Raw genomic sequence first — 20,718 nt, forward strand, 5'->3', positions numbered from 1 at the left:
TTTCCTGATGCTAACAGACAATAGTGGTTTTGAACTACTTCATAAGCAAAATGTGTATGTAACTAGTCAAAAAGAGTTGAAGACATCTGACATTTTATGTTCTCCTTAAAGCAAACAAAAATGTTGAGTTCTACATGTCCTCTCTGCTTTTCCAAACACATTTGTGACTGCAGTTTCACAAGAGGAGGTGGGCTGATTTAACAGCTAACCGCTGCCAAAATGTAGGAGTTTTGGCTCTATGTCCTCTATCGCCTTCTCTCTCATACCCCTTACCCCTTCTTTGACTTCAAGTAACTAACTGAGTAAAAAAATCTGGAGAGTTTTCATCTTGATTAATAAGTTGAAATAGTTCAATAAGGAGTCCAGAGAGGGACAGAGCCATCCTCCTGTTAGTGGTGGTAAATTGTTAGATTGGCTTAGTTTTTCAAGAAACCAGATCTAGCAGTGAATTAAGGAAAATAGAATTACTCTAGGCTGATAAGTATCTTTCAAGTATAAGCTTTGCCAGGAACAGTAGTATAAGCAGTGGCTATAAAAGGAAGTGGATCAAGAAAGAAAAGAACAGAATGCACCCATTTCTCTTGTAAAGCTTCTGTTTCAAGATGAACAATGCACTGGTTTGGGAAAAGATGAAGGACAAGGGAAACTGTAGGGAATTCAATGCCCCAGTTTTTCATGTATTTCCTACCTCTGTTCTTGTCTGGATGGCATGACACAGTTTCTCCCACATCTCATTGATTTGCTTTGTTCTCTTCTGGATAATGTCCATCTTGCTGTGGCCCTCCTTCTCTAGTTTAGATGCTAACTCATTTAAGGAGACAACTTTGGAATGTCCCAGAGGTTTCACCTCATTTACAAAATCTTTAAACTTTTTCTCCAGCACCTGAAGGATAAATGGGGACATAGACTTAGATGTAAGAATTTCTATCTACCTCTGTGAGAGAGGCAGAAGGAATCCCTTTCTCTGTACTGTATCACACAAAAGCTATGTATTGCAGTCTACAAGTGCAAATCACTTGATAAACCCAGCTGATCTAGAGTCAGGTGGTGGCATCTATTGTTTTGATAATTTAACATCTTATGTCACAGAGAAAAATCACCCACATCCTGACAGACAGATGCTGACCAGATCAAAAGCTAAGAAACATAACCTGTTAGGCGTTTACATATGTAGCAGTTGTTGAAGAGTGGACACTATGAATTACACCTCTCTGCACTGTGTGTCCTGAGGAGAAATTTAGCCTTAAAATCAGCAGCTAGAGGTGTGAATGCTGCATCCCAGTGTTTTCCACTGAAATTGTTACAAGACCATGGCCCTGGTCGTGTCAAATATTTTAGGCCTGTCAAATTTATAATCAGGACCAGCAGTGAAATGTGCTGATCCGACATCCAAAGAAAAAGCTAACTTTCTGATGCACCTACTTTTTTTGTTGGAGGGTGCTACTGGAGAGCCCTGTATAAACAGACAGAAATCAGTCAGAGTTCTTGCTGCAGAACTGGTTTGCTTAGTTTTTGTCATTGTAACATGCTTCACTCTGTCAGCACCTACACAAAAATTGCAGCAAATATATTCCTGCTTTGCCACTCAATACATACAATACCTTTTATTTTCTTTTACCTCAACATCATCTAAGTCCTGCCCATAGTCATCAGACTCTGCTACAGTCTGTTTACTGGAAAGCCATGCATCCACCAGCTGGAATTCTCTTTCAAACTGATAGAGATGGAATTGTTCTTGCAGGCGTTTTCTCTGGGTCTCAGCCTTCTGTAGGAGAGACTGATAGTCTGCTAGGATTCCCTGGAGCTTTGAAAGTATGGCTGGACTGCAAAGAACAAGAATCAGAAGGTATGTCTTTGTCTTACTGTTCTTTTTGAACGTTGTCTTTTCTGACAGGTTGAATTTGAAACACCTTCAAACTACAGAACAAAACAGATAACATCATGGGGTGAGTTATGCCAAGCTGTTGAAACCAGCTAGTTCAGGAAATTAAAGTATCTCATGTGAATGGCTGTTCTTTTCACTTCCTCCTCCCCAGATATAAAAGCAAACTGGCAATGAAAAACAGTGAACTGTCAAGAATGCCCATTACCTTTTCCAAGCACAGTGTTTTCTGAACCTTTATGGTAAATGAAACCTAGATGACAGTTCCTCGGAATAGACAATGGACAACAAGGCTGATCTGCACTAATTGGCCTGCTGCTAAAAAACAACAGTCATGAAAACATTGAAACAATTATCAAGCTTTCTGGGGCCTGAATGTGTGTGATGGTGGTGAGGGCGGGATTGATGTCCCCTGAGGTCATACTTCTGAATGAGATATCAAACAGCCACTGAAGGTTGAACTTTTCCATATTTGCCTTCTCCGGGCATTTCTGTTACACCTGCAGAAGAAGCCTGTTTTCACTTTCATACCTCTCTGGGCTGTCTTTGTTTATTAAGCTGGCACCTGTCTCCTGCACTTTCATGATCCGGGGCTTGAAACCATCCATGTCCAGCTTGGTAGCTTCAAGTTTACGAAGTAAAGCTTGTGTGGATTCTTCATTCTTCCCATAATCAGAAGTCTCCAGAATGAAGCTTCTCTCTGCCAGCCATGCCTCCACCTCCAGTAGCTGTATAAAACACAGGGATGAGCCTAAACACAGCTGTGATTTAGGTCAAGAGAAAGAAAACTGAAAAGCAGTGGTGCCCAAAGAGACACATCAGTGAAAACAGAGAGCAGCTTAGGTGCCCTCCTGTAATGCAGTCTAGCAGACACTACTCTAAAGAATGTTGCCCAGAAGCCGGTAATTACAGCTACATGTTTATCCCTCAATTCAGTTAGTTGGAAAAGGAACTGTTATTTCTCCACTGCATCCATATTTACCAGAAATGAAAAATCAGGACAGCATGAATTCTGTTCCTATCTCAGCATTTGCATCCATTCAACAATGTAGGTGTCGGATCTTTTAAGCAAAGACAGACCGAAATAAATTTCTCATGAACCATCTTTACCTCGTTCAGGAACAGATGGGCCTCATACGACTGCATGAGCCGCTGTCTCCTCTCTTGAGCCTCTGCCTTCAAGGTTTCTACAGAAGTCTCAAGCTCTTTCAGATGCTCCATAATTTTGCGAGAAGCTGAGTGGCCTCCCCTGACCAGTTTTTGCCCTGTGCTGAGCACTGCTTTGGTCAAAGTATCCCGACTGCTTATCTCATTCTCCAAATTCTAGAAAGAGTAAAGAGTAAAATGACAGACCAAAAATAAAACCTATGGAGATTTTTATACCAGATAATGTAGTCATCTAATTCCATTATAAATTTGTTTTCTCTATATGAAGACGGGTCTGAAGTACAAAGGCTGACTAAACACTTGAAGTGGAGTGAAGGAGTTTTTTGGGGTGGAGGAGTGATTATAGAAATCAAATATAGCCATGAAGTTTGGACCTTGATGTGTATCCACCTCAGAGTGTGGAGGAAAGAGATAGTAACCACAAACCTCTTATCTGTAGATTCCACTGAAATTTAGCCACTTCCACCCCATTACACTGTTTCTTGAATTAAAACGTGTCTAGGGAAGAACGATCAATTCACCTGCTCATCAGTACGTATCACTTGCCAACACCTTTGTAGAAGATGCAGCTTTAACTAACAGCCAATGCAAACACTGTGGGTACACATACTACCAGGCTGCCAAGAGGAAAAGGAGAGAAGAAAACTACCTGAACCATTTCTTAAAGAATTTACTTGAAATTAATTTTAGAAGACTGGTAGATTTAAAAACCATATGCATACTTTCATATACCCCCTTATATGCTATTTTCCTGGGTGGGCAAGGACCATGCCGTCAGTTTGTCTACAGGTAGATGTGCATTCCATGGCTAACTGTGCCTAAGCATCTTGAGCACAAACAAACCCCACCATTTTACAATTGTTCTGTTTATTTTCATAGCTATGAAACAGGCAGTTTCCGAGTTAGACCGCAGTGCTGTGTTAATGTAGAAGAGACGCCCTCTCTGAGGAGAGGAGATGCTTTTTCAGCTTAAGTATCTGACTTGGCTGGAAAGGAGCTCTGATTCTAATCTAGTCTTTAACTTCTCCCTATTAATTTCAAGACAACCACTATGTGATTGGAAATTGACACCTTATTTGACCCCAGCAGAATGGAATCCAGTGGCAAAGATTATAAAACCTCTTGTACTGTGTATTAATAATAATCTAGCAGCATGAAGAACATCTCTGTAGTTGAACAACATGTATTCACAGTACTTCATTTATAACAACATGAATTAAAAAAAAAAAAAAATAATAGGGAGGGTGGGTAGTGAAGGGAAACTCTGTTCCAAGCCAAGCAGATGGGCATACACATATTATATTTGTGTGTAAATGCAGTTTTGCAAGACAGTTTGTATCAACCTAAAAAACTTCAAACATTTCATGCACAATCTCTTTTGTGGTAACAAACCAAGGACTGAATTTTGCCAATCTGGCTCATTAATACAAACAATAGAGGGTGGAACTAATAGTATATTCAATTCTTGAGTATTATGTTATCTCTGACATTTGTTTGCCTGGAAACCAACATTAAAAAAAAAGGTGTAGAGACTCTAGCTACTAAAAGATTGAGAATTCAAAACTTATATTTTAATTCTGCTTCCAGAAGAGTTGGCATTTTATTATGCACTGGTATTATGGTCTATGTCTTGCTTTCTTACAGTTCACTGAGAAATTTTGAGACCCGGCCATTTAACACAAAGATAATCGCAGCCTAAAGCAGTATCCCCACTGTTCCTTCATTTATCCCACATATTTTCTCAGATTAATTCAGCTCAAATATTCCTTTCTTTCATGAACCTCATTACTTCCCTACCACGTCAATCAGCTCATAATTTTTAGGTGTAATTGTACACATAACAACATTTATACTTTTAATCATGATGAAACAAGCTTTTTGTTCTTACTGTTTAATCTCAAAATCACCAACTGCATCTTATTTAAATACATAATTTTTACAAATATGAGAATTACACAAAATACTAAGGACGTGCAAAATATTCAGAATATACTCATGGTTCTTACTCAGGAATATTCTGGAAGATGGATTTTAAAATATTTTGCAATTCTTCATTAAATTGTGAGTATACCTAGGATAAATCAACTTTTTAAGAGACTTCATCTCTATCCTAATTATGTCACCTGTAGCAGTCTTGACTTTTTACCCTGGCAACATTTCAGATTTTTTGTAAATTCAGATTTTTATTTGTAGACAAGTAGATTGCACCAAATGCTTACTCTGTCTATATATATGTATATATATCACACACTCTCCCACTTTATAAGATCTTCTGTCTTTTCCAGCTCTATTGCAGATTGCACAGATTTTCCCCAAAGGTACTTGACCTGACACTTAAATGGGCTGTCATTTTCTACACATTAAATACCAATAACTGCTGGCAACTTTTAGCAGGAACTTTTTTCTTTTTTATTCCACCTCGTGTTTGCAAAGAAGCAGTGCTCTTTATTAAAAAACAATTAGGAAGGCAGATGCCTTACTGATACTTGGGATGACAGTGTTCCAGGCACAGCTTTCTCTGATGGCCTGTCTGAATGTTGTGAAATAATTCAGCAGCTATCTTGAAAGCTGCCACTGGAATGAAGGTCACCTAAGGGTCATCATAATATCCTGTTAACTCCTTGCCTGCAGAGTAGAAGGAGTTTTGGGGAAACGTTTTCCTGGGAGCTTATCCTGAGACATCTGAGAAACGAGCTTGCTTGGATGTACTTAATGAGTTTCAAAGCATATTTGTTAGGACATCTGTTGCCCAAAGAAGTTATGACAGCATGCACAATAGTTTGTAAAAAATTATTGTGTATTGCAAAGGCCGGATTTTGAACTCAGTGCACAGAAAGAGCCAACGTGTCCACAGAAAAGTATATGGTGTGGCACCTACACCACTGCAATGATAAGTAGCATGGAATCCCACATGTTGCCAAGTCATGAACATATCCTTTGAAGAATGTCATTGTTATCAGACAAGGATAAGAGTAGTCCCTCGCATCATGACTCCTGTTAGCCTAAACACAGCAGATGAGGTTTGCCACAGGCAAATCGAATTCCTTGTTCTCTCTTTGATTCTAAAGACTGAGAATGGTTCTTGTATGACATTACCTGGTGCTTTTCTTGTAGACTCTGAACAGTTGCCAGGGATTGGCCGTAATCCCTGGATGAAGCCATGGGGAGCTTCTCATGAACCCAGGCCAACTCCTCATCAACGTCTCGGAAGAACTGATACTGAAGTTTGCTTGCCTCCAGACTCCCACGTCTCTCTTGCAGAGGATCGCGTAGACTTTTGTATCTGCAGGTTTTAAAGGGAACCCAGTGAGGACAGCAGATTAATACGGAATGAATGCAGAATGTTATTTTCAGAATGATGTAGAGATGGGAAGAAAAAAATATGCAGGGAAGAAAAAGGCTGATAAAAGTAGGAAAAAGATGTCAGGAGACAAGCCAGGCACTCACACACCTCTGCACCAGTTGATCCACTCTCTCTTCTAGTTCATCAGCAAGGAAATGTTTCTCCTTCTGGAATTCCTGGGCTGTGACCACAAGCTCTTGCAGCCGGTCCCTATGGCCAGAAATATCTTCCTCCAGTTCCTCTTGTTTCTTCAGATGACTGTTCAAAACCACCAGATCATTGTTACTATATGGTGCTTTCAACTCATTTTCCATATCTTCCAACCATTTCTCCATATCCTCTACATTTCGCTGAAAATGAAGACCCTGAGGACAAGTAATAAGAAAAAGTCATTTAAACCTTTAGGACAGACAATATGATATAAAAACCTTGACCACTTTCAGTAAGAATTACACACAAACACGGAAAAGCTTCCCAGTGCTCAGTGAGCTCTTCCCAGATGTGATGGAGGTCCAAATGAAGAAGAGAATTCAGACAGAATGATGCAAGAACAGATGCAGAGAACATCAAGAGCTAATCTTACTTGTGTTGCACAAATACAAATGATGGACACAGAACCTTAAAAGGAAGCCATTTAAAGGTAGAGCTCTATTTTATAACCACAGAGTGTCTGGTAGCCCATGAAAAACTCAGTCATGAGAAGTCATGTGTGTGGAGCTAAAAGAATAAAAAGCAGCTGTGGGTCTATCAATGTGTTGGAGAAAAGATGCCATTGAGACAGGTGCAGAGAGTTGACATATATGAATGAATGCATTTTCCTTCAGTATCCCTCTCTGGAATCCTGATTTAAACCAGAAGCAGAAAGCAGAAGGAAACACAGCCAATAAATCTTTTTCCTTCCATAGAGATTTCCAATTCTCCCACTGATTCTATTCAATCAGTGCACACTTAGTAGTTTCTTTGCTCTAATGGTCTTGAGGAATCAGGTCTGATTGTATCAAGTGACACACTCATAGATGAGATGTGTAGCAAGGCAGCTGTGCTATCTCTGGAAATGACACCAAGTCCCAACCACTGGCATCACTGTATTACCTTGTAAGCATCCTGCAGCTTGGCCTGCTTATCCTGGCAACTTGCTAGCAGTTCCTCCCATAGCTCTTCCATCTCTTGTAGTCTGGACTGAATGGCTTCAGGGGCATAGTGCTTCTCATGGAGCATCTTCTCCCCTTCCTATAGAAAGAGAACATCCAAAGTTTTCTTCCTTTGTTGTATTCACCAGAATATACCACTTTTGCCTCCATAAACAAAGTCTACTGGCACCGCTATGTAAAGGGCCAGCTGCAGCCATCACTTCCTGACATAACAGAGACAAAGAAAAAAACAGATGAAGGCAAAATGATTATTGAAACTAGGGCAGAGACTAATCTTCCTGTTTTTCTGGCCTATAAAATTATTTTAAATCCTAGAAGACAATATTAGAAGACAAAGAGTAAAGAGCATTTTCATTATGCAACAGCTGCATTGCCTAAAAGCTGGCAGGGAGCCTAGTTTGTGAGCACTCAGTTTTTTCTGTGGTGTCCCACACTCTATGATCACTGTTTGAGATTGCCCAAACACGTGTCCTTTTCTATTCCCCTTCTTGCACGTTAAGAGAGAACTACCTCATACAAGTGATCCACCATATGAGATAATAAAACCTCTTTTAAACACGTACTGTTGTACCACTGTATTATGTAAAAAAAGCCTATCTGCATTTCTAATCCCTGAGCTGCAGATGGGTTTAACAGGTTGGCAGAAGAAGAGGTAGAGGGGGCACAGCAAGACCTCTATCAGATTGAAGGGTCTGTAGTTACATCCTTAAGCTGGGACCAAGTTTGCTTCAGAAAGCTAACTGAGTTATTTTTACATTTTTCAATGAGGAAGAGGAGGCACAGTAAGATAAAGATGCTATACTGGGACAGTACATGTTAATTTTCTTCTAAAGAGCAACAACTAAGGCTATTCTCAATGAAAAATACAAGGCATCAAAAAATAATGAGAAAGAGATTGTGCAAACAACTCTTTTGAAACATATTAGAGAGAATTGTAATTCCACACTTTAACCTCTCTGTTGTGTCTGCACACAGAGGGGTTAATTTTTTTTTTTTTTTTAAAAAAGGGGGTTCCACAATACTGGATGCAGGTGAGTCTGAGGAGGGAATCTACCTTTAATGCTTACTTATCTATTGCAAAATATGACTAGCATTGCTGAAGTTAATAAACATGTAACAGTCTGTCCTTTCAAACTCATCATCTGACCACAGCTTCTGCCAAGTATCTGACAAAGCTTGTCATATTTCCCTTGTATCTCTCCTATTTGCATGGCTCTGCAAATGCAGCACTGGAAAACTCTTCTAGATCCTTTTTGTTGGATACATCTCATCTGACTTGTTGAAGTTGTGCATCCAATCAGCTAGGTTCCCAGCTGGAAAGAAACAGGTATGCCTCTAAAGTGGCATTCACCCCAGAGAGAAGTCACTAAAGTCAGTGGATTGAGTCTTTCATTGAAAGCACTCCTCTCCTTCCATTGTATGCACGGTGAATATAGATAGCAAGCTCACACTAGACAACAAGAGAGAAGTTGAAAGAAACTGATGGACACAGACAATTCGTGATGGACTAAAAGAATAAGCTTCCCAGTCCCCTCAGAGACAACGTGAACGATGTCAGTGAGAGGACAGTGATTCCCCCTTGCTTGTTTGAGGTCACTGTAACTCAATCTTCAGAACCTTTAATGCCAGTTGCCCACCCATGCCACCAACCCCGCTTCTCTCACAGATCTGATGGAGTCCAGGCGATTTCTATTGGCCATGATCTCTGCTTGGAAAGTTTGGTGCTTCTGCAGTTTGGTCTGCAAATTGCTTGGATCCTTCCAGCTATCATCCTGGGCAATGCTATTCTTCTCATTGATCCAGGCAGCCACCTTTGGGGAGGACAGAACAGAAGTAGGCAAAACCTTCAGTGTTTCTTCAGCTCCAACCTCCCAGGTTCTCCTCTAATATGTATAAAACATGGGACTAGTGAGTGGGGACACAAATGAATTGTGCTTCTGAGGTTCTGCTTCCCTAAGCTCCTTCTGTCTTTCATAATGACATCAACCCTATAACTCTGTTTACCAGCACTGTTACCTGGAACGGGGGCTGCCTCCATGAGATAGTCCCCATGCAGTGAGAAAGTACATGAGCACATGTGCGCGTGTACACTTGTGTGTGTAGGGGAGAAAGGGTAATTATCTCCCTATTTCTAACCCACTGTCAGTATCTCACAAGAAAATAACTGATTTGTCTCTTCCTCTGAGCTTTAAAATGTTGGCACATTCCCTTTTAATGCATTTATTTCTTCTGCATTTTGCTGGTATCCAAATGCACAGTAGATCTTTCATCTGGTGACTGGAAGGAAGCTGTGACTTGAAAGCTGAAAAATATCCCTTCACTCTTATCCTCATCTTTCCCGATACCATCTCATTCCAGACTCAGTTCCTTGATTTTTCTCACAGAAAATCCCTTCAGGGATTTAGATCTATGCAGTGCAGTATGTTTTAAGAAGTCATAATACCATGAATCCTGTGTAATTGTACCTCAAAGGAATTCCTCAGCAACTTCTGCAGAAGCCTTGATTCTTCTAGCAGACGTCTGCGAGCAGCAGCATTTTCCAGCAGTTTCTCTTTTCTGAGATGAAGACAGATGTGTGAGGTAAAAGCCACAAAGTGAATTAGATAGGATAAAGGGTTTCATTTTTCATCTCAAACACATGTGATCTTGCACTCCATTCTCTGAGAGAGAAACATCCATAATATGCAGCCTCCCATGATTTGGACAGTCAGAGAAGATGCTCAGGACAATATAGGAAGGATTACTAGAAGATAGATATGTTTAAAGTACACACAAATTCTGTAGATGTGATATCTGCCTCTAGGAATCACCACTGTTGCCTTTCAGAGTACAAGAGAACATAAACTCAGCATGTTTCTCATATGGAAAGCCCGTGAGCATGATTGTTTTTGTCACTGGTAAGCCAATGCTATACCATCCTTTCATCTTTTTTCCAAATGTGGACCTATAAAACTTTATTCATGTTAATGCAGGCATGAGATAGTTTGATCATATTAATAAATTCATATGTTCGCTTTAATTGTAAGGGATCTCCAATCCCTCTTCATAAATTTTATGTGCATCTTTTCATCTACTATAGCACCGAATACAACTGCTTCTACTGTCAGCATTTGTTTAAGATTAACAATGTGCAATGTGCTAGGAGAAATAAAGTAATTCACATGAAAGGGCAAGGTCTGATCAGAAAAATTGCAAATGCCCTAATAGATAACTTGAGCAGGGCTTTACAATCAACACCATTAGAGCAGTGAAAAAGCAGTTGTGTAGAAAAAGATCTTTCCTGATGGTATTTAATGATAATGAAGTATTTAATGGTGCAGCAGGCCTCTGTCTTTTGTTTGCAGCACTGTCCCTAAGGCCAGGCCAGGATACAGAATTACAGTAAAAATGCCTTTTTCTGAATCTCACTCTGCCTCCATTTAACTGTATTTTGGAAACCTCCTAATGAAATATTGACTAGACTAAGGCCAATTTGGCAAGACCAGAGTGTAAAGCACAAAGCTGAGTAAATGCAAACCAGTTTATGATTCTCTTAAATCATTTAAAGATATTAGTCACATGGGGAGAGTCTCATTGCAAAAGAGAATGAAGGCTGGCATGGGAAGGGTTTGACGTCACCTCCTCAGAACAGCCTGGCATCTGTTGGTGATGTTGTCCGAGTCATAATGCTTGTTCTGCGTTAGCTGCTGAGCAAATGAAGCCATCTCATCAATTTTCTCCATCTGAGCTTCCAGGGCTTTTTCAAACTGCATGTGTTTCCGCTGTAGGCTCTCCACACTAGATACTGAGTCCTGGAGAGAATTCAACAAAGAGAAGCTGCTTTCAGAGTTTTTCCATCCACAACACTGATAATCCAGAAGCTAAATGGCATTTACCCCACATTTGCAAGCTGTCAAGAAAATTTATTGGTCTTCAAAATTTATTGGCATTGAATCTGAGACTTGGGGGTTCTATGCATGTGTCCTGGTTGGGGCTGGAATAGGGTTCCCGTCGGTCTGGCAGCGGGAGGAGCTGCAGCCCCCTGAGACCCCAGGGGCTCCCCAGGGCCCAGTGCCCTCACCTGTGTGCGGGGGCGGGGGGAGCACAGCTGGAGGGCTGGGCCCGGATTGGCCGACAGTCCATGTCATGTGACATTGTGCTCACTATATAAAGGCAGGAGAGGGCTGGGAGAGGGGCCACTTCTGGGAGTGTGGCTGTGGGGCCTTTGTGTTGGGGATCGCTGGCTGGGAGCGGGCAGGTGGTGAGCAGCTGTATGGTACGTTACCTGTTGATAGTGCTGTCAGTGTATTATTCTGTCACTGTTATTAAACTGTTTTTATCTCAACCCGCGAGTCTCCCTTTGCTGTGCCGATTCCCTCCCCATTCCCCAGTGGGGGGAGGGTGGGTGAGTGGCTGTGTGGCATTTAGCTGCTGAGTAGGCTCAAACCGCAACAGCATGGTCTGAGGGCATTATTCCAGGGTCAAAACTGAACTAACTGCTGGATGCTTACATTCTGCATATGGTGGTGCTGCATAGAACACATCACTTCTCAAGAGATAAAGAGTCAGCTCCTAATCACAAATCAGTCTTAAAACAGATGTTATTTTGGAAGCAAATGTGGGATGTCAAACTGCGATCAGAGTTAAGTGAACAAATATGTCATAGAAAGAGATTAAAATTAGAGCCTTGGTTTCAACCCATGGAATCTGGAAGAGCTCAGATCCAGATTTCAATTTGAGGACTGGAGTCTGACATTACAGTTAATCCAGAGAGAAACACAAATTTGACTTCTTGTAACATTTGTGAATCTTAAGCTTAATGACTCAGAGTTCTCTTTTCGGCACCCCTCTGCACTTTTAATTTTAGAATCACTGGTGTCAAAATGTTGTTACCACAATAAACTCTGCTTTCCCAATGTGCTAAAGGAAGCAATGAAGCTCACATTGAATATGCCAGAAAAAAATCTAAACTTCTGGGTGCATACATGAGTCATTGGAAGGGAAAGTACTCAGAGAGCAGAGCACTTTCTGTACAGTGCTGAGCTAAATATGACTGGAAAATGGGTGTCTCCTTCTAAGTTTCATATACTTCAGTGGATGGACTGTAAATACATACCTCCAGGCTAAAAATTACAGAGACAGACAGCAGCCACTAGCATTATATGCTTTTCAAACCATTTGTACCAGTTATGTCTACACTGAACTCTGAGATGTAATTGTAGTTCCTGCAGAGACAACTAATTTGGTAGCATTGCCTATACAAGATGCAGGGTAAGCTAAACATCAGAATGTATATCCAGCATCCTGCACCACTTTTGCAACCCATGCATCAGTCTGTGGTTTCAATTATTGCAGTGTTACTTAATTTAAAGTAATTTAAAGCTACACTGGGTATGTCAGCAGTGACGGCAGTGACTACTTGCGCACTGCTGGCAAATGTATTTGGGTCAGATGTGACAGTTAGAGAGACACAGTCTCATTTTCCTGCTATAATCAGAGTAGTTGGACTGATTCATTACTGCTGGTATCCTGTGTAAACTATCAAGGAAAGAAACCTGATCCTAAACTAGACAGAGCAGTAAGTTCAGAAGGAGAAAGATCACAGGAAGTTTCAGAGCACATCACCATACTTCACAGCTCCCTTTCCTCCAGACTGATTGCATAGCAAAATACAATTTCTCCGAGCACCTACCCCTAAGTCCTCATTAGCCAGGAAAGCCTCTTTGCTGCTGAGCCAGCTCTCAGTCTGTTCCACATAGCCATAGAATTTCTGCATAGGGAAAAAAAGCAGTCATAAACATGGTATAAGACAGAGTCAAACCTGACTTTGGCAGAGTATGCTGAAAAAAACAAAATTGCAGGGCTATTTGAAAAATCAGCTACATAGCACTGCACGGCAATAAGCAACAGATGCTACAAAAACCATCTGTAACAATTATTATCGGAACTTTCTCCTTTATAATATGATTATTGCTTTTTGTCTAAGACATAGGATACAAGTACTTGTAGCTTGTTTGCTAACAGTGTAGAGAGTGCTGTGTAAGGTAAATGGCCAACAAAAAAGATGGTAACATAGCCTGAAATAAGCAGAATGTAATACATAAAGAAGTGTGAAAGCAGCCCTTACCACATGGTTTAAGTTCTCATATATATGAAGCTTTTTCGATGGGACTAGTAGCACCAGATGTTATTTAAGGTACTTGACAGTCCCCATTGTAAAATCTGTTTCAGTTATTTCTAAGTTTTGCCAACAAGCCATTTGAGCCAAATTTTTATAAGTGAGATGACTGTTACAGGGAAGTATTTCTGGAAAACTGCAGCCAAAACAGTTATTTTCTTAGAAAAAAAGCCAGGGAAAAATACAGTATTCTGTCCATGCTAAACATTTCTTCCAACCATTTTTTAAAAAAATACTTGCCTACCTCCGTGGGTTTTTTTGGATGTTATAGAATTTGGTAGAGTAGCGAATGTTCCATTTTAAGTATGTGCCTTTTGCCATCTGCATGAGAATTTGACCAAATTTTGCGAAGTTTTATAGACTTCGAAAAACATATGAGCACATATTCCACAGAAATTTCTTTGGTTTGTAAAGGTACAAATTCTAAAAGCCCTACTACCACTGAATGTGCTTGGCCTTCCAGAAACTGGTGAAATATACATTAAACACTGGGTATTATTAGCATATCTTTCATTAAACCATCTTATAAATTTGCTGTTTATGCTGAGGAAAGTTGTCAGTGGCATGTGAAATCTCTGTTGATTATCTTTCTACTCACCTGTAAATCTTGTGCCTGACACAATTTTATATATTGCTCCTGACATGCTTGGATCAATTCAGACCAGGCTTGCTGTAGTCTGGAGAGGGACCGGTTAATCTCAGGGGTTGCATAGTGACCAGAATTGGCAAGTTCTTGACCACAGTTACTGAGAGACTTGAATCTTTCCACTCGTGCTTGAATCTCCTCCTAAAATATATTACTAGGTTGATGTCAAGGGTTTATAGAATGCCAGTTATTCAGAATATAAGCCTTAAGGGGAAGAATATGGGTTGTAACTTTCCAACACTAATATTTGCATGGAAAACCATTCATCTTTGAGCTATGTTACTGAAAGAACATAGAATTTCCCAAGAGAAAATAAACAACTGGTCTCCTACAACTAGGAACAACTGATCTCCTACAAATCAAAATTGGGATTAAGTTAGAAACAGATCAGAAAATTCTTAGATGGAAACGAACACAGTTTTGAATAGCCATAACACCGTATCTTTCGCAGTCCTCCTGCATAAAGGTCGTTCTTACGAGAAACAGTGCCTAAAATTTTTCTTGTCCTGACAAATAAATTGGCATCAGATTATTACATTAAAAACACCATTTTACTTTATTTTGCAGTGTTAAAATGAAATACATTTAACTTTTTCACCTGGTCTGAGGAATAAATTATGCCCGTATACTGAGTGTGGAAGGTATTATAAGCAACTATGACCTCTACAAACTGAATGTGGAATTCCTAATGTAAACAAATTGAAAATAAAAATAAATATACACTGAAATAATACCATGTATTAACTCGTAAATCACCTTACAAGCTACACCATGTACTATTAAATGTCTGAAATTGGAACTGATGTTTTTAGGTCTTCTTCAGTGGGTGATGTTGCCCAATCATAGATAACACAGCTGCAAGATAGCCATTCTAATTTTTTAATTCAGATTAGCACCTTGTGCTCAACTCTAGTCTTTCTTAAGGACTTTGGTTTAAGCCACTAACCTGAATAAAAAAAAAAAAACACCTTCATTTTTCTTGTTTTGTCTATAATTTTCGTTTAGTTAGCCCAATACAAAAGAATATATTGCCTGGAATCCTCCATTTCTGTGTGATTATCTCCTTAAAGCCATTTGGGTTGCTTTACTAACAGATATTGAAAACTTAGATCTTGCTGCCATCTAAATTTGGAGTACACTACGTCAGTGGTTTGGCGTATTTCCATTGTGACAAGAGTTATTAGCAAAAACATTGTTAAGTTTGTGACATGAGAGAGCATTGTTAAAATGGAAGATTGAAAAAGGAGGTGACTTCAGGAACTTCATATTAAATTAAAGTCTAGAAAATAAATCAGAATCTACAAACTTTTTGTGCTAATATTGGGACCCATAAAGCACTGCATATTAGTCGTGATTCTAGCAACATGATTTTTAGAAAAAGTAACATAGCTGCAAAGAAAAGGTAACACAACAGCTGAAAGATAGCTATGACACATGGGAAAAAGTAAAAGATAAACTTTTTTCTAAGGTTAATTAACAATATCATTACTTTTAGAAAATCCACCAGAAATATTAGCCAAATTAGCCACCAAAAGACTGTGTGGTATTTAGTGCTGGGATGTGAAATGTTTCAGAACTGAATGTGTAGTACCATGCAGTGGTTATTTACTGCCCTGTGTGAGACAAACCGCTGTTTTTATTTTTCTCTCAGGCAGATGGAGTTTTCATGACAAAATCTAACTCAAAGTAGAACTAATTGGCATTAACTTTTTGACAATCTGAATAAAGAGATCAGCAGTGAGCATGTTTTGATACTGAACCAGCTTTTTACCTACAGGTTTGGACAGCGGTACAGGTGAGTGCTAATGGGGCTTTCTGAGATGTTTTGCAGAGACACAAGCTGCCAAACAGCTCATGGGATAGAGTTCTGTCAATACATAGGTGACTTCTGTCCCTAGCCTGTTATTGAAAACAATATTTTCACCATGTTATTGACAGATGTGTGCAGTAAAATTCTGTTGTGTCTGCAGCAATTAATTCCCACGGGAAAGATTCCCGGTATGGTCAAATGGAAGCAATGATGATACTTGCCTTTCTCTCCTGATGCTCCTCAATCATGCTTTCTGCTTCATTTGCACTTTTAGGAAGTCCCCCTGCTTCCATTAAGCCTCTGATGTTTTGGGTCCAATCTAGCATCTCCTTCATCTCCAAGTTAAACTTCTGCAACTGATATGAGGCTGCCAGCTTCTCTTTCCTGCCATACAATGTGCAGTTCAGGATTAGCCAACACAGAATTATCTAGTTGCCTCTTCCTACTCATTTTCAGAGGAAGGTATCCTAGGTGAAGCCAAATGAAGTGAATTCAAGTCTCCCAGTCTTCCGTTACAGCCCTCGTGTTAAACCAAAATCACTGGAGATGCACACTGCCTTGGAGACAACATGCTTACCTTATTATCTACATCTGTTCTTTAGCACAAGAAAGGTAAAAAAACCTTCACAGCTGTTGCTTCCAGCAGTGATTACAGCTAGGGCCTAAGCCTTTCTTGTTTTGGAATGATTCAAGAAAGAAAATAAATCTTCTAGAACCATCCAAAAATAAGTCTTTCACAAAGGCTTCATAACAGATTTAATCTGATAGTCTGTAGGTGTTTTAGTAACATTATTTAGTGAGATAAGCCACAGACTCATTGTATTAGTCTTCCCAAAGTCACAGCAGTGGAATTTTTCTTGTACCAAGTCACACTTGTTCCAACACAGGTGTCTTAGCTGCATGTATAAACTTTGTAAAGGATCCCCAAAAAATTTTAAAAGTCCACAGTCAAGTAGATTTGAGACCCCAGGGAGCAGCTTTGCTCCTGCTGATAGATATTCAAACCACTAGAAAGTCTTTACCTTTGTTTGGCCTGTCCCTGGAGATGTAGCCAGTTCTTTTTCATCTCCTTTTGCTTCATAGTCAGTTTGTCATTTATGGATGGATTCCTTGTGGAAAGGCGGAAAGATTCCAATTCCAATGGCTGCGAAGAGATTTATAGTGGGGTGAATTTATGCCAAATGCTTTTATTTGTTCCTGAGTTTGCTGTTCAGGAAAAGTACTTAATTTTAAGATCTCAGTTTTCTAAAGCAGGTACTTAAATTACAATAAAAAAATATACAAAAGGACTTGTTTATATCCTCAGAAAATATATATGCATTTGCGAGCAATCATCCATGTGAAGAAAGAGATGTGTGTGTTACTTCACATGCACAAATGTTTAATTAAAAAAAACAGTTCTGCAGAATAGGGACAAGCATACAGAAATATGAAGTGCTAATTGTAACCTCTATTAGCTTAATCTAGCAGAAAGGAGAGTATGTCAGACTGGCTTTAATCCATAAGAAAAGTACAGATACTATACTTTGTAGATGGTATTTATGGTAGCATCAAAAAACCACCCAAACTTCAACCTTGATCATCATTCTGTTTCCATGCAGCACTCCCCCATGCAGCCTTGCTAATGCTATCTGTGGAATGCTCACTAGTAAATGGTCAGAAAACTACATGTACTGTGGGTTTTGCATTGTAGTTCTAAACAGAACTAGAGTTGTGATTTTGGTTCAAGTCAGGACAGAAACTGGAGGAAAGATGGAGAGTTAAATTTAGATTCCGCACTTTCCAAAAGATATAGGACAGTCTAATCTGGCTTGTGGGTGAGGGTCACAGAATCAGCTAACATGTTAAAAAGGAACACCTCTTCTTAGATTCGGTGCATCAGGAAGAATAACATTTGACACAGGTAGGATTAAGCAGTACAGTATTTTACTGAGAAGAAATCTGTGCTGCATTTGCATTGCAGTGCAATTCAGACTAATGAATCTGAAGAGTCATGCTGATCTTTGCACCATTTCCGAGAAGCAAAAATGAACTTTTTTACAGTATCCTCTGTACTTCCCCACTTCTTACCTCCATTTTGGACTTAATAACACTGATTTCTCTCTCCATCTTTTCATGCCTTCGAATCAGGTTTTCCACACTTTCCACATCTTTCCCATAATCCAGTGCTTGTATGAGTACACTCTGGAGGAGGTAGTAGGATGTGCAAATGATGAAGAAGACAAAAAGCAAAAGGATCATATCTTAATTCTTTCAAATAGTCTCCTCCTCCACTTCTTTGTATGGCCATCTGAATGCTCTTATTGTCTTTTAAAATATCAACAGGGCACCTTGTCTGCACTCCTTACAGAGATGGAACAAGTATTCACAACTCTTTGAACAGCTGAAAGACTACTTAAGGTGCCTCTGGATGTTCACATATAAAACAAAGACAGGAATGCTTCCCTGCATTTCTCAGTCTTCCTTTTCTCTTTTTTCCATATATGAAAAACAGCCAAATATTTCCTATTAAATTGTAGCGCAGAAATTTTCAAGTGTGTTTGATGAAAATATGGAAAATAAAATTGACCCTCAGAATCCTGACAGAAATGAAATTCCATACAATGAAGAAATAAATTTGTAAAAGTTATAAAAATTTTAAACCAACAGCCTTGGAACCTTAAGTAATACCACTATGTATCTGCCTACTGACTTATCGTTACATTAATATCATTGGTTATGTGAATGAAATAATTAGGCTTTATATAGCCTTTTTCTTTTATTAATCTCAAAATTATAATACAGGATAGTCATTTTTAACCTCAATTTTCTCAATTAATAAGATTTTTATGCTACTTTTCAAAGTTTCATATTTAACATCTCTGCATTGCACAGCAGGAGAGATGCAAGCTAGTGTTGAATGAAACAGCTTTGAACTTGGAACACTAGAAGTTGCTATGTTCAAGCTATGTAGATAATTCAGAAAAAGCTCTATGGTAGCTCAGCTAAGTGGCTTTTGCTATTCAGAACTGGCTTGGCTCAGCACTGTCTGAATGAGATGCATACCTGTTTCAGTAACAGAAAAAAAAAAACAAAACCAAAACACCAGTCCCTTAGCTTCTTAGATTTGTATCCTACTTACTGCATCTTGCTGTGTTCCTTTCTTGTGGAAGGATTTACTAGACCACATGGAAATGTCTACAAATGTAAAGACACTGCAGCTTAGTTACTTGTCTAATTCTCCTTACAGTTAGTGGAAAGAGTCACTGCTGGAGCATGATTTATCTCGTTCTCGAGAGGACATCTAAATTAGGTCTGATGCACTGAGCTCTCTAAGTATCTGCTTCTTCCTACTGACTGTGGAAGAAACCATGGATGACTGCTTTGAATATAGTAACTAGCCACCCAGTTCTAAAAGTACTATTTAATAGGCAATACCATTTGTCTGGAGACCATTAAGTAGAATCATAGAATCACAGAATAATTTAGGTTGGAAGGGACCTCTGAACATCATCTAGTCCAAGCCCTGCCCAAAGCAGGGCCACCTTAGATCAGATTGCTCTGGGTCTGATCTAGCTGATACTTGAATGTTTCCAAGGAAGAGAACCCACAATCTCTCTAGGTAATCTGTTCCAGTGCTTGATCACTCTCCTGCTTTTTTTCACTTGACACTTAATTGGAACTTTTGTTGCAATGTGTACCAAATAACTCTCACCATTTCACTATGAACTTTCAAGAAGTCTAGCTTCATCTTCTCTGTAACCTCTCATTAGGTAAAGACAGCATCCACTTTTATTGGAAATTCTAATCTGTAATTTCTCACCATACATTTAAAATGTACCTTTTAAACTGTGAATGTCCTGTAGTTGGTAATCTGCAAAGCATTTAATGACATTTCAGTCTTCCTAAAAATTTGACACACCCACAGCTATCCACAGGAAAGGTCACTGCTGGATACACAGTAACTCTCTAGGAATCTGCATGCCTGGGTTTAACACTGCTGGCAAACTAGAACATTTCCCCATTTGAATTAATCAAAATCTGAGAACTCACCTTCTCGGCAATTCTCTCTGTGATGTCATCAATTTCTCTGATTAAGGCATGAATCTCTAGTGCTCCCTCTAACTTCTTCCTGTATGCATTCAGGTTACCATGGAAACTGTTCCACCTTTTATTGAAAAGAATATTTTAGAGGTGTATTTCAGAAGTGAAGATTTCCACATCTGAGTTTCATGATGCTCAGATCTAAGTAAAAAAACAGAATTTCTGATCTACCTTATGTATCCCAAACTCCCCACAATAGGGAACACATCACAGGGATAAAGCATCAGACTGACAAGACTATCTGATTATATTTATTCCAAGTTTTCAGGATGGCATAGGGCTTAAAACCTAAAAAGTTCTGATCCAGTTTCCTTAAACTCTCAATAACCTCACAATGCCTATCTTCATGCTTTTGGTTCTTAGCTAGTGGGCTATGAAGTGGAAAAATCAATATGCACTTCACTAGGACAACTACGTGAACAGATGGGAGTATCTTAGCTCCATGGATCTACTGTGTAAAGTGCTGTGAAAGAGCACAT

At 39.4% G+C, this 20,718-nt stretch overlaps 1 protein-coding gene across 2 annotated transcripts in view; it reads right to left on the reverse strand.

Moving 5' to 3' along the window:
• SPTBN5 (spectrin beta, non-erythrocytic 5) overlaps positions 1–20,718 on the reverse strand; it is a 97,827-nt gene that overhangs the window by 12,645 nt on the left and 64,464 nt on the right. For both annotated transcript variants that reach the window (XM_032990105.2, XM_032990104.2), the window contains 16 exons: positions 20,189–20,303; positions 18,227–18,340; positions 17,179–17,300; positions 16,378–16,540; positions 14,299–14,487; positions 13,215–13,292; positions 11,162–11,334; positions 10,009–10,099; positions 9,208–9,354; positions 7,485–7,622; positions 6,501–6,757; positions 6,146–6,332; positions 2,993–3,205; positions 2,414–2,610; positions 1,619–1,823; positions 689–883 (listed from right to left, as the gene is read on the reverse strand). In XM_032990105.2, the coding sequence (XP_032845996.2) occupies positions 689–883; positions 1,619–1,823; positions 2,414–2,610; positions 2,993–3,205; positions 6,146–6,332; positions 6,501–6,757; positions 7,485–7,622; positions 9,208–9,354; positions 10,009–10,099; positions 11,162–11,334; positions 13,215–13,292; positions 14,299–14,487; positions 16,378–16,540; positions 17,179–17,300; positions 18,227–18,340; positions 20,189–20,303 (2,584 nt within the window). The remainder of the gene's footprint in view (positions 1–688; positions 884–1,618; positions 1,824–2,413; positions 2,611–2,992; positions 3,206–6,145; positions 6,333–6,500; positions 6,758–7,484; positions 7,623–9,207; positions 9,355–10,008; positions 10,100–11,161; positions 11,335–13,214; positions 13,293–14,298; positions 14,488–16,377; positions 16,541–17,178; positions 17,301–18,226; positions 18,341–20,188; positions 20,304–20,718) is intronic.

Source organism: Tyto alba, unplaced genomic scaffold (genome assembly GCF_018691265.1).
Source record: "Tyto alba isolate M040663 unplaced genomic scaffold, T.alba_DEE_v4.0 Super-Scaffold_18, whole genome shotgun sequence".
Classification (NCBI taxonomy): Eukaryota; Metazoa; Chordata; class Aves; order Strigiformes; family Tytonidae; genus Tyto; species Tyto alba.